At 43.5% G+C, this 17,111-nt stretch overlaps 1 protein-coding gene across 1 annotated transcript in view; it reads left to right on the forward strand.

The window, feature by feature from the left end:
• LOC117141657 (discoidin domain-containing receptor 2) overlaps positions 1 to 17,111 on the forward strand; it is a 70,280-nt gene that overhangs the window by 37,522 nt on the left and 15,647 nt on the right. Inside the window, exons 5-14 of the mRNA XM_033305247.1 lie at positions 43 to 190; positions 581 to 760; positions 819 to 952; positions 3,043 to 3,250; positions 6,109 to 6,246; positions 6,553 to 6,764; positions 7,109 to 7,256; positions 10,646 to 11,171; positions 12,587 to 12,835; positions 13,255 to 13,347. Of these exons, the coding sequence (XP_033161138.1) occupies positions 43 to 190; positions 581 to 760; positions 819 to 952; positions 3,043 to 3,250; positions 6,109 to 6,246; positions 6,553 to 6,764; positions 7,109 to 7,256; positions 10,646 to 11,171; positions 12,587 to 12,835; positions 13,255 to 13,347 (2,036 nt within the window). The remainder of the gene's footprint in view (positions 1 to 42; positions 191 to 580; positions 761 to 818; positions 953 to 3,042; positions 3,251 to 6,108; positions 6,247 to 6,552; positions 6,765 to 7,108; positions 7,257 to 10,645; positions 11,172 to 12,586; positions 12,836 to 13,254; positions 13,348 to 17,111) is intronic.

Consider the following 17,111-nt stretch of genomic DNA (forward strand, 5'->3'; position numbering starts at 1 on the left):
TGCCTGCCCCAATTGCGCCCCAACTCCCTCCTCTCGTTCCAGGTGCTGCCCGGCAACATAAACACCTACAGCGAGGTGGAGAACGTGCTCCAGCCCAGCGTCTTCGCGTCCAAGGTGCGACTCTATCCCTACAGCCAGTACGATCGCACCGTCTGCCTGCGCGCCGAGATCGTCGGCTGTGCCTGGGAAGGTAGGTGCCCATTCGCTTGCCATGAGTTATGCCCCCAACCCCGACCCCACTCCCACTCCATAGGAACCTGGAACCCCTGACCCCTATATCGCCCCATTCGATCTTGCTCGTGGCCTAAGGCCTTAGCTGCAATGTAATGAAAGTCGGATAGAAAATAAATTATTACGAGTCCGAAGCCTAAAAGTACTAGTTCAAAAATTAAGTTTGTTGATGCAAAAGTACACTTTCAATTCTAGCTAAAGATACATATTTATAACCGTTGCTGGTATCCGAGTCGATCTGGCCATGTCCGCCTATCCGTTTTCTCTTGTTCTCTTTCAATAATTTCACAAAAATATTTATAAATTATCTTAAATATTTAAATTAAAATATATTTCTTTCCCATTGCAGAGGGAATTGTATCGTACAGTATTCCCAAGGGCATGCAGAGGGGCATGGACATCGATCTGTCGGACAAAACCTATGATGGATACGAGGAGGGGGATCATTATGTTAACGGCTTGGGCCAACTCGTTGATGGTCAGAGGGGCAAGGACAACTTTCGAGCCGATATTAATGGCCTTGGCAAAGGTACGACTGTCGAAGCATTTAAAGTTCAATTTTTTTTAAATTTGTAACACTTTTGCAGGTTACGAATGGATTGGCTGGCGAAATGATACTTTGGTCGGGCGACCAGTTGAAATCATATTCGAGTTTGAGACAGTTCGGAATTTCAGTGCTGTTATCATACATACAAACAATATGTTTTCGAAAGATGTTCAGGTAAATTAATAGCTTAACACAAAAACCAAATGAGATCAAGCCTTTTCCTCAAGCCCTTAAAGTGTGGTATCAATGATTAAATAAGTTTTAAAGTAATCTTACTTGCCCTACTTAATTTTTTATTTCACTTTGTTAACTAGTGCTATTCACTTAATCACCACATCTACAAAATTCCGTTGAAGTAAATCGTAAAAGCAAAAACGCTATGGGGTTGCCTGGAACCACAAATGGGGGTCCCTCGCCAGACAAACTGGCGGCGAAATGAGCAAATAAGAGCTAAACATTTCCAGCAACTTCCACCCAAAGCAATAATAATAAAAAATCGAAAAAAAACGCATTTTATAAACAAACCGAAGACGCAATCGAACCTAAACAAACTAAAATTGATATGGTGAGCTCTTGGGGTCCGACTCGGAGTACTTATGAGTAGGGAATGGAGGGGGATCGCGCGGGATCCAGTGCACCCATTATCAAGTCATTTCCTTACTCACTGCAGTCTCTTTATCGAAAGTAAACAAACAGCGTGAGTGCGTATATATAAATAAAAGTGCACATACATATATCTTTATCTGAACTCTGATGCCATGTAAACAAATAGCTGTGCCACAAAAAATGATTGTACAGTGTTTACTTTTTTCGAACACTCCCAAATTGTTAAAGGAACGGCATAAACGTTTTTAAAAATACCTTTTAAAGAATATATTTTAATAGCACTATGTATTGTTATACTTACTTAATTAAGATAGCTACTACTGCATACCCATTTAATCAGTAGACAGTATATTTGTTATGCATTTTGGTGGCATGAGAGCTGCTCATTAGTAATGCTAAGGGCAAAGTCAAACAGACCTCAAAGTGAATGGGAAAAAAGTCCTAAATCTTGGCCAGACCACGATGTGCGGTTGGACTGGCTTGTCTTTTGATCCAACAGGTGGCGTGTGGGGGCCACACGCGTGTCATAATTAAAACGCACTCAGTGTAATTTTGAGGCTTATCAATGCGTCATAAATGGCATTTCCACTATTTACGGCACGACCACAAAGTGGCCAACGTTGATCTGCTGAGAAGCTCACTTCGTAATTTCATGACTAATGGGTCGTTTGATAGCGAAGACGGGTCCAACCGAATGATAATGGTAATGAAAAGTCGTAAAAATGAAAATCATAACAGCCGACGACATAGAGGCTCTGTAAATTACGGTGCAACCGAAACCAGAACTGAGAGGCTAATGGGGTCTTGAGTGCCTCCATGCCTCCATGCCTCCATGCCTCCATGCCTCCAGGTGAATCTAAGAAACTCCATCTGCGCCCCGAGTGGCGGCATCAAATCCGAGATTTGTGGTAATTGAAATTTTATATGCCGCTTTAAAGCTGCTGCCAATTGGCTGTAAAGTCTGCGGTTTATTAAGGAACGGAACCCCAATAATTAGATTTTTGTCGGAACTTTATACACCTTGGCATATAAATGTGATACAAAGATTAAGATGATAAGAAATATTGTAATTATAAACATATTCTTGATCATTCTTGATGTTAATTTGATTAGAAGTGTTGTTTTGGTGGTTTATTTATTTACGGTACTCATATTTCTTTACCAATTTCGACTTTAGCTTTGAGCCATTAGATGTACAACTCATTAGCCATTCTTAGGTGCAAACTACAACTCACACAACACTCTGCATCCGGCTGTCCAAAAATAGGCGATAATACCAGTCCAAGCCATTTAAAAAATTAAGTTGTTTTTGTTTGATTATACTACAGTCGCTTTCACAACTGACCATAACCGATTTTGTGGCTCTAACCAAAATTAGCGGTAGGAAATAAAATTACACATACTAATTGTATACGATTCAAAGTTCACACAATCGAAAAGAGGTGTGTGCATCAACACCTATCCACGTATTTGCTGACTACGAGGGTTGAATATTAATTAATACAACTATGTATCTGAATTCTGTATAAATTAGCTGGCAAAGCCGCGAGCAAGAATTAATTGATTTCGTGTAACAATTCTTTGAACGCAACACTTTTCAAAGATGAATTTGATTTTTTGCTCCTATATTCTAAGATCAATCCGTTTTTTTATTCCAGGTTTTCGTCCATGCCAAAGTGTTTTTCAGCATTGGCGGCCGCCACTTCTCTGGAGAGCCGGTGCAGTTTTCCTATATGCCCGATCTGGTTTTGGATCATGCACGCGACGTGACAATCAAGTTGCATCATCGTCTGGGGCGCTACCTGCAGTTGCATCTCTACTTCGCCGCTCGCTGGATGATGATAAGCGAGATAACGTTCATATCAGGTAAGCAAAGACAATCAAACAAAAAGGGTAAAAGCTAGATTATGAATATACTTAACTGCAATTGCTATTCTTTAAAGTAGCTTAGCTTAATCATGAGCAAACATATTCTTTATCAACATCGAGCTATTACAAATTAAGTCTCGAAAGTGTGTGTGTGTGTAGCTTGGAATCCTGCATCCTTTGAGCGCCGCTGAAAGTATACGTAGTTAAGCCCTCAAAATGGCAAAAAGAACACGGTACGTGAGGGCCAACGGTGGCAAAGTCAAACATAAACTGCGGCAGCAACAAACACAGCTCTCATCCATTGAAAATTCCCACTGACACTAAAAATCGCTGCGCATTTAATTAAAAACAAGCTCGCAGACTCGATCAAGAAGGGCTCGACTCTCGCTCAATGGCGCAAAATTTATTACCAACCGTGTTGGGTGGGAGCTTACACACATATTTATGTACATATACATATATATGGACCGATTTTTACTTGACTCACCCATGAGCACCAGTAGCCGGCAGCTTTGTTTTTCCTTGCCGTGTGCAATTGCGCATAGAGTGATACAAAGCGGCCGGGCGCAGAGGGGGAGGGAAGTAAGTTGCTGCTGCAACTCGACTGCCATTGTGACGTTGCAGCGGAAACGGAAGTGCTCACACACACACACACAGGCGCGCGCGCAGGGGAATCCGGCAGCATATGCTCCAGTGGAAACAGAACTAAGAGCCGAACCGAAGTGAAGCACTGGGATATTGTAAAAATTAAATGAGTTGCCTTCCTTTTGTGCATTTGAAATTTGCAACTCAATGAGCAGCCGAGCCGGATTCCCAGAAGCTTTCATCGCAGTCGTCAGTCTCGGATTGCATTTTGTTTTAAAATGTAGTACCTTCCAATGATGTGTGCAAGTAAATATAATCTGGCCTTCCATGTGTAACTTTCAAGATCGATGTTTTCGATGGTTCCAACAAATCTAGACCAATTTATCGGAAGCGGAATGCACATACCTTTCTTTTACGGTCAGCAGTCAATTTAACCACTTCGTTTGGGGAATACATACATTTGTTGCTCACCACAGCTCATTTATATTTGTTCGTGCTAATTGAACACGCGATTGTGTCTTTAATTTTTTCATAGTTATATTCAGTATGCGATAAAAAGTACATTAGTAGTTACGCGATAAATTGAATTGCAGAGTATTCCCAGTGCGCCGTGTCGCACATGGCAAACCCTTCTGTTTGTGTTTGTGTTTGTTGCCCATGGCGCTGGCTTAGTCCTCCTGAGAGATTTGTGTTTCGCTTTTACTTTTTTGCATTTGTTTTATCCCTTAATGCCCTGCCTCGGTCGGCAGCGTAGTTAAGCTCTGCCGGAACACTTACCTAGATAAATCAATAACGTTGCAATATATTTTTGCAAATGGAGCACATGCTTTGTCTCTGCTCAACGGTCGTCCCGTCTTTTTCGCTTCATTTGCTGTTTGGATGCATACGGCTCAGTCATCCGATGGCTCATTCATTCACTCACCCACTCGCCGAGTGAATGCATTCAAATTCATTTCGATAACTCCGCTGCTCGCTTTTTAAATCCTTGTGCAGCTTGTCCCGCTTAATCCTTTCTAATTGAAAATCGCTTTGGCTGGCGATGTGTGTCGCACGGGATGAAGATGTCTCCGGATGGAAATGCTGTGGAAATTTTGCTGCTCAATTCGGTTGATTCTTTTACCCATAAGCTGGCCTTGACAGCACTCGAAATGCGAATTCGATTTGTAATTTCCTTAATGACAGTCGAACTAAGAGCTGAAGAGTGAGTTTGTATTGAAAATAGCATAGGGAAAGTCAAAACCGTTCTGGGTTTTTAAAATTTAAAGTCATCTTAAAACGGACTCCTCCTACATATGTCGCGGCAAAGTTGTCTTTAGTAATCCCGATACCCCGCTTCGCCAGACATTTTAGGCAAAACCCTTCCATCGACGCTATTTGCATATTAAAATCAAACCCCGAAAAGTATACAAAAAACTTTTGTTGCCAAAGAAAATAAAAGGCGGCGAAGGCGGGAGAGAAACCGAATACACAAGCGAAAAATCAATGCCAAGAGCTGTTCAAATTAGCATATCCCCCCGAGTTGTTAAATGTTTTTTTTCGACTTTTTCTAAATTTATACAAATTTGTCCGTTTTTGTTTTTAAATATCCAGCGAGCAGGGTTGAGCAATCGCTCCAGGCGGAAATGCATCTGGACGATATGGAAAAGGATATAGAAAAAACAAAGTCAACAGACCGTTGGGTAAACTTTTCTGGCCATTGGTCTAGTCGGTATTGTTGTCGCTCATCGTTATTGACGACTGTCTGGGTTTTCGATGGATATATGTTTGGTCTGCGTCGGGGCAAAAGTCAACATCGAGTCCGCGGAGGAGCAAACAATCGCCGACGCACGCTCCAACGCCTTTAAGTAAACCTACAGCTCAGCGTAATGCCCCTTTCACACTTCCGCTTCTCGCGGATTTCCCACCCCACTTGTCATTGCTCGTCGGGGCGCTGATATGACGTGAAGCACTCGGCCATTTTTCATCATAATAATCGCTCTTCGTCGCCGCGTCTCCCAGATGCCACATTTCCCCTAATTGCTCACAGGACCCATTAGTGGAGGCAGTTTATCAAGGCGGACAGCATCCACGCCTCGTTCGGAGTAGGTGGACTTGCTTTTTTCGAATTCTCTTAAAAGTCCTTCGCACTCCAAAAAAGCAAAACAAACACGGGGTCAAGGATACAGTTCTCAATACCCTTCAGGGAAAGCAATTAGTCTTGATCTGAGCCTATTTTTCACACAATTAGAAGAAAAGCAATCATATTTATAAACTAATTATTTAACTTTCAGCTCCTGTAGTCGGCAATTTCACGGACGAACTAGCGAATGGCGAGAAACAGCCGGCCACTTCAGAGTATCCGTTGCAGCGAGATGAAGTCGGACGAGCGATTAGCAGCGGAGGTGAACGTAGTCAGCACACGACCCAAGGTGGGTAGAGTATATTGCATTAAAAAGTACCCCCGATTTGTTTCAATAAAAATGAGACTTGGCTAACTTTGTCCAGGACTTCTTTAATGTCCCTTTTATCCATGCTGAATAGCTGTGAAATCCTGATCAACGGACTATACTTAATTTCTTAAAAAGGCGCGCTTTGTCACTACGCAGATATCATTCCATACTCGTTCTTTAGTGCCACCAAACAATTTTTGAGCTTAATTATATCTCTTTATTTTTTTAACCAGGAGAAACTGTTTACTATAAGTTAATGCAAAATCCTTTATATCTCTTTACTAGTTATATCTCCGAAGCCCATTGACCACCAGGAACCGGAGACGAGCTTCGTCGGCGTCATAATCTCAGTGCTGGGCACAATTATAATGCTGCTGGTGGCATTTATACTGCTGATAGTGGCTCGCAACAAGCACGCCAGGGGCAGGGAGAACGGATTGGATGCCTTCCAGCACAACTTCAGCCCGGACACACTTAACGGCAACGGTGTCCTGAAGGTAAGCGCCTAAGCGCAATCCTCAAGTTGCCATTAATGCATTCCGCCAAACTCGCCGGGTTATGTAACATGCAAAGTGCATAACAACCCTGGTTCCCGCCGGCATCCTACGGCGGAGCTTGGTCAGTTGTATCCTTGGACCATTCCGGGATGCATGTCACCAGCTCCGGGGGCCAACAGGACATCTCAGAACCCAAAAAATAGATCGGACCGAGCACAAACGCCGGCCATATTCCAGAAATCATGATTAAAAACTGTAGTAACCGGACAGCGGAATGCAAAAAGAGCCCCGGGCAACACATGGGTTTTTTTTACCATCTACTACCCATTTTTTTTCGCCCCCAGGTGGTCACAACAATGGATGACAATGAGTCGTCCATTGACAAGAACAGTCTGTACCATGAGCCCTTCAACGCGAACATGTACACCAGTGCGGCGAGTGCTTGCCCCATGAATGACCTGCAGCGTCAGCATGTATCACCCGACTATACAGGTGAGTCGGTCAACGTACACTGCGAGAAAAGTTCGGTACTTGGGGGAGAGAGCTTGGTGGGGTTTATTTTAAAAAAGCTTCCAAACCTTTTGCATTAAATATTTTTAAACAATGCAGTTAGTTCCGTGCTCTAACACTTTCAACTTCGTTCTCTACATTCAGCTCATATTTATAGTTAAATTAAAAGTTATTATTATTATTATTTAATTTTACTCATTATTTGACTCTACATCTCTGTTTGGCCAAATGCGATCTTTTGGCACGATAAAACGAAGTGCGTTAACCCATTAAAACCTGTGTGCTGAGTGTTAGGAGATCCTGATAACAGATGCACCTATGACAATGATGTGTGGGCACTTGCCCCCAGCCATGGAACTACTGGGCTCCCAGCACTTGACGGCACGGCTCTCCTACTCCCGATCCCAATCCCAATCCAAACCCACTCCTCTCCGCAGTACGACTGCTAGCCGGGCTGTTGGTGTCGCTCTTGATGAGTTTGATGTTTTGCGTCCTGGCTGTGACAGGACATGCAGATGTTCCTGCGGCACGATAGCAAATGGCACACTAGCGCGGGGAGCAGCGGGGGGGCAGGACCGAGAACGCAATGCTTAATTTAGCGGACAACATGGATCCGAAAGTTTGGTGGTGCGGCGTTCACAACGATGTATATGCTGCTCCGGCAAAGAAACTGGACGGGGCTAAAAAACTGGTCGGAAGAGAGAGCGTTGTTGGCACCGCAGGACATAATTTTGAATTGCTGAGCCAGGCGGTTTTTTCGGAATATTTTGCAGGGTATGCAGCCTGAATAGGAGGTATTTGAAACAAAAAGAAAAATGTATAAAACACTAAACAAAATGAATGCGTATTTTCTAATGCTCCAACATTTAAATACTTTCTCTAAATATAATACATTTCATCATGAAATGAGTAACAATATTACCATATTATCTCGGTTCAAATATAATGTCGAAGGATTCTCCAGCTTGTGCTACCGCTTATCCCGGCAAAGTCACTGGATTCCCTACCAAGGGTATTACCAGTTCATCCGGCTAGTACGAGCATGTTTTGTGTGCCCCTTTTTTGTGTGCGACATGTGCACGGTTTTAATTGCCACACGGACATAAAACTGCAGTTAGAAGTTACGACCTGTGCTCCGTAAATTGTAATGAATTCTTATGCTCCTCTGTTGGCCCGCAGGTTACACATTTTTTTTGTGGTATCCAGCTTGGGGTGGTCCTTGTGTAAGATGCGCTTATCTGCTTCACATAAAATCGACAACAGCCATGCAGTGCGGATTGTTCGAGGACATTCTCGTTGAGATTACCCACCAGGCGACCTGCTCATCCTGCTCATCCTGCTCATCCAACTCCCACTTCCACTCATCATAAACGTTTGCAGCACGCCTTTCATGCGCTCCAGTCATTTGCCAAAAAGTTTCCTGACGTTGCCTTTGGGTGCATTTTATAACTGGGCAGCAAATATTTGTCATGGCTCCGCTCCACTCCGCCCTGCAATTCCTCAGTCTGGCTCTGCCTGGTGGTATATTAATTTAATTTAGCTGAAATAAATTAAAAAAAAAAGAGAAAGGACTGAGTTGCTGGCTCGACTCGGCACAGTCTCGCGCGATTCCAAATTGAGTGCTTCAAACTTCGGGCCGGCTGCAAAAGTTCTTGAACCGGGAACAGCTCAACTCGACTCGACTCGAGTCACTCAAATTAAACTATATTTTTGAAGTCAACTGGCAATTTGCACACGACCACAAGGACGGGAAAGCAGAGACTCGTAAAAAAGAAGGATTCCACGAACTTAATAACTTTGCATGCAAATAAGTATTGCAATAACACTGAGCAGAAAACGAGAAACGAAAGTCATTTGAAAGCAGGTCGTCCATATTCAACCAGTCAGTCTGACACGCAGTCCCAAATTTACCTTCCTTCTGCCATGAATTTCGTGAATCCTTGTTTATGTTGGTTTCATGAACAGAAAATAGTAGTGGAAAAGTAAAAGGAACTTAAAAGCATAACAACTCGTTTGGAGCTCAGCAAATTCGTTTGATCTTCGAAAGTTATTATATCCAGTTGAAATCAGGATCGACTTCGTTGTAAAGTTCATAAATTACATGTAATATTTTATAAAATCCTGGAATACTATTTGTTTATTTAGAAAATTCGATCCTAGTAGAGTATTTTGAATTTCAACGGGTAAGAACTAACAACTTTAGTGGAACTTCAAAACTGGAGGGTCCTGATTGCTCGGCTACATAGACACTCATATACGTGCACACAATTGTAGCTACCACTCACACACGTGCAGACATTCAGAGGACCTGCATACGAAATTCGCTCGTTCGTCGAAAAGTTTTGTCATTAACGTTCGTTGAGTGCCTGCGACTGTCCTTGTGGCTCGACTGTGGCCCAATCTGTCTCCCGTCTTCTGGCTGTTATGTTATTATGTCCTTCTAGTATTCCGGTTCCACAACGAATGCGAAAGGACTCTAAGTCGAACAAATTGACAGGCAGTCAGCACTTTCACAACAACTTTCACAATAATATTATTCTAAGAACTAAAAAAAAAAAGATTTGTGCTTAAATCTCCTGTTTAAGAAAAGGAATTAAGTGTCCTAAAAATCATTAAACGGAAAATATAAATTCCTTTCGAATACTTTCGTTACTAAATGTACTATTATTGAGTCCTCATTTTCCAGCTAAAATTTGATAAAAGAGTTTTGCCCAAGCAGCGCGCTTTTATTCCACAGTAAAATCATGGGCGTCAAGTTGCAATTAATTTCATTTAGTTTTTAGCCACACGCCGTTTTTCCTATCCCTAAGGTTCAACCTCTCATCTGGCCAAATGCTCCTCCATTGTGCCATCCTTCTTCTTCTGCGCACATTCCATTTTCCTTATGGCTAAATGGGAAAAGTTTGAAGTTGAAGGCAGAAAAGACTTGGACAGAACAAATGAAACCGACGGAAAAGCAGGAAGACGAAGATTTGTAAGAGCTGAGAAAGAAAACATCCACAAAATGCAAACTATTGCACTTTGTGAGCAAACTGTACTGAATCATATGCAGTGGGAAGCAAATACTTTGTTCTTATGGCCAACATGCAGTTGAACATTTCTTGCCTTCAACTACGCATCAAATAGTGGTTAACCAATGAAATATTGGGGAGAATTCTTTTCATTTGTCTTAATATTAGGTAAATATTTTCCATTTGCGTTTAAGTAGGAATAATAGATTATCATTTTTGCTAATCAGATGCGAATAGCTTAAAGGTTCTATATGTGAACAGATTTCCAGGAATCTAATGGAACGATTGGCAGCACAGGCTGGCCTTTATTGGGTTTTTATCGCACAAAATTAGCACTAACCCGTCTCCGTCTAATTGCAGATGTGCCGGACATTGTGTGCCAGGACTATGCGGTGCCTCACATGCAGCAGCTGCTGCCCAATGCCCCGCCATGCGGTTCGGGATGCGGAACAGGCACGGGCACGGGTCCTGGAACGGGGTCGAGTCCTGAATTCGTTGTTGCCACAGGCAAAGTGACCGCCAGCGCACGCAACTCTCTTAATGCGGCCACACTGCCGCTACCTTCGCCGCCCGTGCCACCGCCGCCGGAGAAATATTACGCAGCAACGCCAGTTAGCAGCAAACCCATGCCAGTGGCGCCGCCGGGATCCCAGAGTAGTGGATCCCTTAGCTCCTCGACTACGGCTGCGACCACGCCCACGAGTGGGGTGGGCGTGGGCAAACCGCATCATTACAATTTGGATATGAGCGCACATTTCGCCGACATTAACGAGGAGCGGGCCAATTGCCAAGTGCAGGAGTTTCCACGTCAGTCGCTGGTCATCGTCGAGAAACTGGGCTCCGGCGTATTTGGTGAGCTGCATTTGTGCGAAACAAATGTGCTGAAGTAAGTACTGCACACAGCAAACGGAATGCCCTCCAACTCCGCACTCCACACACAAACAAGCATTCCACTTGAAGATGGGGGTAAATCTTTGGTAAACTTCCTGGGTGTAAAACTGCAGATCGACCAAAATTAGCTGCTATGGGCAGTATATAACTGCCGCAAGGTGGGGCTAGTGTGCCAAGGGTATCTGATAGTCGTGGCACTACCATATCGCTTGCTTTTGTTCTTATTAAATTCAACCAAAAATTGTCAGATAAAGCAATTAAATCGTAGATTTACTTGATTTTATCGAAACTTTATTTCTGTGTGGGGTAATTTACTCAGGATAAGTCTGCTTCTCTGATTCTAGCTTGCAAATGGCGGGTTGACAGGCTTATGCATCCATCAAGTATGCTACAACCGCAAACCTCTGTATGTATAGATGTACACATAACCTTTGCGCCCAGTTCTATTATTCTTCCGCAGACCCAACCTCCTTTCATCACTTGAAATATATGCCCATGACTATTGTAATCCCCACAATTCACCGTCTCCGGCCACGACGTCCCTCGTCGGTTTTCATGCGCAAAAATCAATTAGAGTCAAGCTTCGAACAATATCCTGGTGGCAGGCCAATATTCTGCTTCTGGCACATTTTAATACGTTACGTTACGTAACAATTCGATTTGCCAGCTTGCTTTAATAGTTTTGCGGTTGGAAAGCCACAAAACGTATTACGTATACGTAATATTGCCCAGCCAGCAGGCAAAGACTGCCCAGCACTGCGGCGCGTGGCACGTGGAACGGGAGTGAGTCCCTGCAGTGGCTGCAAAACCATCAGAGAAACCTCCGAGACTCAGACAGATGTATGCAAAATAATTAACACACACACAAAGCCATAGCGACCCGAACATAACACACATCCAGACAGACTTTAATATGGCATAGGGCATTTTGCGGAAGGCAGCTGAGAGGCAACTTTGAGGGCGTTCGCATTGCCGCCCCCAAGGGCCTGACAGTCTGCTAAAATATTAATGGACAGTTGGAGAGACAGTTATCAGACAAAAGATAGATTTTATTGTCCTGGACCGCAGGTGAAAATTATAATAGACGTTGAAAATCAAAGCCACAACATTACGAATGGACGCACCAAAAATTGAACAGTTTCTGTGGTATTTGCATATTTCGGCACTGAGCCAGAATTCTACGCAGATTGAATCGTGTAAGTGCGTGCAGGGTTAGAGACTACTGTAAATGTGCATGCAGCAAGGCGAACAGACAGTATTGGTGTGCTCTTTTCGATTGGATATTCTATAGAAACGTTAGGAAGAAGGTGAATAGCTGTTTAGTTGCATTCGTCACTATGCTGGAGCTGTGTCATATGTTTTTCTTGATCATAATCCTAGTGATCTAACCGAATCTGATCTCCATCGCAGCGCTACCCTCGTGGCAGTGGCCACCCTGCGACCCGGGGCCAATGACCATCTGCGCAAGGAGTTCCGCAGCAAGGCAAAGCAGCTGGCGCAGCTGAGCGACCCCAATGTGGCCCGGTTGGTGGGGGCCTGCCTGCGGGACGAGCCCATCTGCATTGTGCAGGACTACTCGCACTGCCTGGGCGACTTGAACCAGTTCCTGCAGGAGCACGTGGCCGAGACCAGCGGACTGATGGCCAAGAAGAGTCTTAGGTAAGGACCCTCCTCGCACAAAAAAAAAAAAAAATGAAACCGTCGAAAGTGCTTTCCAACTAATGCGTTGTTTCTCCCCCCTTTTTTTCTGGGTGCGTTTTATCGTGCTTCCTGTACCGACGCCTTTTGCCGACGCGACACTTCCGGCCTCGTGTTCAATGATAACACCGATCCCAACCAACCAACCAACCAACCCATGGACCAACCACCGAATTGCGCCAACGGATGTGGAAACTTCGTTACTTGGCTCGCTCACCCCACCAACTTTGGCGACGTTGTCGCATTTGAAAACTTTTCAAATTCTCATTTGACGCTGGCATCTTCCGCATCCGCTCCGTACTCCGCCGGACTCCTCCCCCGCGTGCTGCTCCACTCGGAATCGGAATCGCAATCGGAATCCTTACACGTCTGCGGCACAGCTTCGGGTGCTTAGTCTACATTGCCACCCAAATTGCATCGGGCATGAAGCATTTGGAGCAAATGAATTTCGTACATCGGGATCTGGCGACAAGGTAAGTGCCAAAGATAAGAATTCCCCTCGAAGTGGGGAGCAGGTGATTTCCCTGCCACCTTTTCGCACTCCAAGCAGACGTGAATTTCATTCATTTAATCTTGAAGTTATTTTGTGTTTATGGGCACAAAGAGAAATACTTTAAGAAGTGACGCGGGGCTCTATATAAAAGTAATGGATTATTTTGTCACAGGTATACTGCGTGCACTTCAAGTCGGGCTATTTTACTTAATTGTACTTAATTATAATGTATTGACTGGCAAAACATAAGTCGAATCTGGCTGGAATATGCCAACTTCGACTGCAAATCCGCTGGGTATCAAATGTAATGCAATACTTTTTAGCCAGAAGCCAAGCGTGTTTTTGCAGACACCATTAACTTTTCGCCCCTGGGAGAAGTCAGGCTAAAAGCCCATGTTTTTAACTCGACATCCACGAATTCATATTGTATGATCTTTGGTGGCATCCCCGAAAGACTCTCAAGTTGCTTTAATGGAATTATTCGACTCTGCCTAGTCAACGAACGACTCAAATGATTTATAGGTACACCATGGCAAGGTATACATTGTATGTATATGTATTTATATAGACTGGTAATTCAATATATCGAGCAGCCCACAAACAATGTGTGCGCCTCCTCGCATAGAATGTAATCAATTAAAATTAATTTGCTAATGAAAATGTCAACGAGGAGCCGAGGACCGGCAGGCAATAGCCCCCTGTCATGTATTTGCGAATATTTTTCTCCCCGTTTCTCGTTCGCTTATTTTTTGCTTTCATCGTACATTATGGAAAATGTTGTTATAGCAGCCAGCCAAGGAGCAGTGCTCCTTGCTCCTCCCCCGATTTCGCTTTAGTCATAACAAATCAATAGATACGTACACATAGCGACTACCTGGCACCGCAGCTCACCTTTCCACCGCTCGGCCGCTCGGCAAAATGCTCCTTTGAAATCCAATAAGAATAAGTGTGCTATTTTTGGGCACGCAATTGTCAGACTTGGCCGCAAACCCGCCCTTTTGATTGCACAACAATAAAATAAGATGTAAATGCTGGATAAGTAAAGCAATATGCCATTTGACAGCAATTGGCAATGGAAGCGGCCAACGTGACGGATGAGCGATGTCCATTTTATTTTCTCTTCTAAAAATGTCTTGTTCGCTTATTGTCATCCATACTTTTTCGTACGGTTTAAGAACAAGATAATAGCTCGAGTTTCAAGCTTATTAACATTATTATGGAAATTTTTCACTCGAATATGAATATTTTGGCAACTGAAATAAATGAAGGCCATAATACCATAATACATTTATTGGCCGCTGCTCTGCACTGTTTTCACACTATTTGAAAGTTTTTGCCGAACATTTGGAAAATGTCGATGGCTGCAGCATCCTTGTGCAAACTGCAATGCAGCAAACTTTTGTCCCCGTGTGTATTGTCCCGTCCCGCCACACCATCAGCCGAGTTTGCTGGCCCAGAGCTCACATCAGTTAAGTAAATAACATTTTTTGCACTCTTAGTCACGTTTCTAATCATTTTTATTTGGTAACTGTTTGGAAAATGTTTGCACAACGGGCGGAGCGGGGCGGGGCAAGCAGACTATCGGCAGGACTCTGGCTCAGTTTCCTTGCCACAACCCACACACACACATACGTACGTACGTACGTACTTGGTGCACACACTAACAATATTTGTTGAAATGAGCTTTGGCACTAATATCGTTTATTAGCTTGGCACTTTAGTGTTTAAATGCTGAAAAATTGTTCGAGATAGTCCTTGGGTGGCACTGCCATGTGAATGTGAAGGACTCTGAAGGATAATGGGCGTGGGTGGCCTGGGCTTTGCTCAGCTAACGTTGAGTTTAATTTGAAATTAGTTGAACGCTGGCCGTTTTTTGCTTTCTCTGCAGAAACTAGCACTTTCTGCCACCAAACACACACTCCCCCGTTTTGTAATGGGTCGTGGGTCCTTTCGAAATGAGTTCAGATTGACTACAATCTTGCGGACTGGCGCACTTGGAAAATATTAAGGTCGAAAATGCTCCATAGAAACATGCTTAATTATCTTTAGAACCTCAAACGGGTCAGCATAATACGATGTAGAATAAAGGTGGATCTATGAAGATCGTTCTCCTGTCAGTGCTACCTTTTTTTATCACGTTAACAAGATAACTTTAGGGCCTGGTTCGGCGGTCCATTACATTTTACCTCCCACTGGGATCTGTCCGGTTTTCGACACCTTTTTCGCACATAAATTTTAATAACACCTGCCCGGAGACCCGAGTGGTGGTCTGCCATGTAAATCGTACTCCCATATCCGTGTACCGCGTACAGTGTACAACATATATGTAAGTTATTTTATGTGGTGGGTGTATGCCATACAAAACAATTCCCGAACGTAGCGACACGACACTCCAAGAGCTCCTGCTGCAATTGGCAAACAAGTCAAGGCTGAAAGCGGCGAATGAAACAAATACACACACACACACACACACAGAAGGTTGGGTCCAAGTGCGGTGGGGCGGGGAAGGGGGAAGTACCCCATTGGGACGCCCTATGTGGCGCTCATTTTGTGTCAACTACGCGACGTAAATGGAAAAAATGGCTAGCAGGAGGAGGAGCTGGGGGAGGACACCATGTCCCAAACTAGTTGATAATCTATGAAGCAGGAGCGGAGTGGCGCGCTGCAGTCAATAAACTATAAAATATGCAATGTTTGAAATATTTTGCATACAACTACGCTCGTATGCCACACCATGTATGTATATATAAGAATGTTATGGATGTGTGTGTGTGTGTGCAGTTTTTTCAGCGAAAATATTTTATGCATGCAGGTGAATTGATTCAATGGGCTGCCAACTCGGGGCAATGCAACGCGATCCCAGCCAAACACCAGCACCCAAAGGAAATTAGCTTGACAGGAAATTCCACAATACCCAGCAAAAACCAGCCAAGCCACCCAATCCAACCACCAACCACCCAGCCACCCAAGCCAACCCACCTGAATGCCACTGCGACTGCACAATGCACGTTGACATTTCCCCACTCATCCCGATTTTCATATTACATTTGGTTGAGCTTAAATGACGAATATGTTTGGTAAGCCGCCGCACAGTGGAGCTTGTGAAACAAACGTCTGAATGTTGCAAAAATCTTTAAAAAAATCCCACAGCATAAGTAACTAAATTCCATTTCAACAAATATCCAATTAATACAAGCACACTTAATAATTATCTCTGCAAGCGTTTGATTTTGTCAACCAAAGTACTAATTTGGACCCACTGTGCGACGTCTGGGCCCGGAATTTCCACATTAATCTCATTTCAACCCACCACCCACCGATGTGAACAGGGCAAAACCATAGCAATATATGTATACATTTAGGGTATACGTTTGCAGTTACAGCTTCATTATGTACAGCAATTTCACATTATTCAATTTAAGAAATATGCACTATAAATACATATAATATTTTCATTTTTTGTTACAAAATATGAGATCACTGGCTTATGGGAGGTGTGTTCGTCACTAGTCTTTAGCTCTGTTCACAGATCTTGTAACTTAGTAACTTTTAATCCATAATAAGCTATATTCCCTTGGCAAATCGAACTATTTTTTCGTAAATTATGATTTTAACCCAGTAGAACTACAAAAAACTCTAATGGACTCATCCTGATTTTTAAAGATTCGTTAGATATCAGATCTTTTCGCTTGCAATGCTCCTTTAATTTGCGGACGCGTTTCCTTTGCCAACGCAGCGGCGCAG

The sequence above is a fragment of the Drosophila mauritiana genome, chromosome 2L, assembly GCF_004382145.1.
Source record: "Drosophila mauritiana strain mau12 chromosome 2L, ASM438214v1, whole genome shotgun sequence".
Classification (NCBI taxonomy): Eukaryota; Metazoa; Arthropoda; class Insecta; order Diptera; family Drosophilidae; genus Drosophila; species Drosophila mauritiana.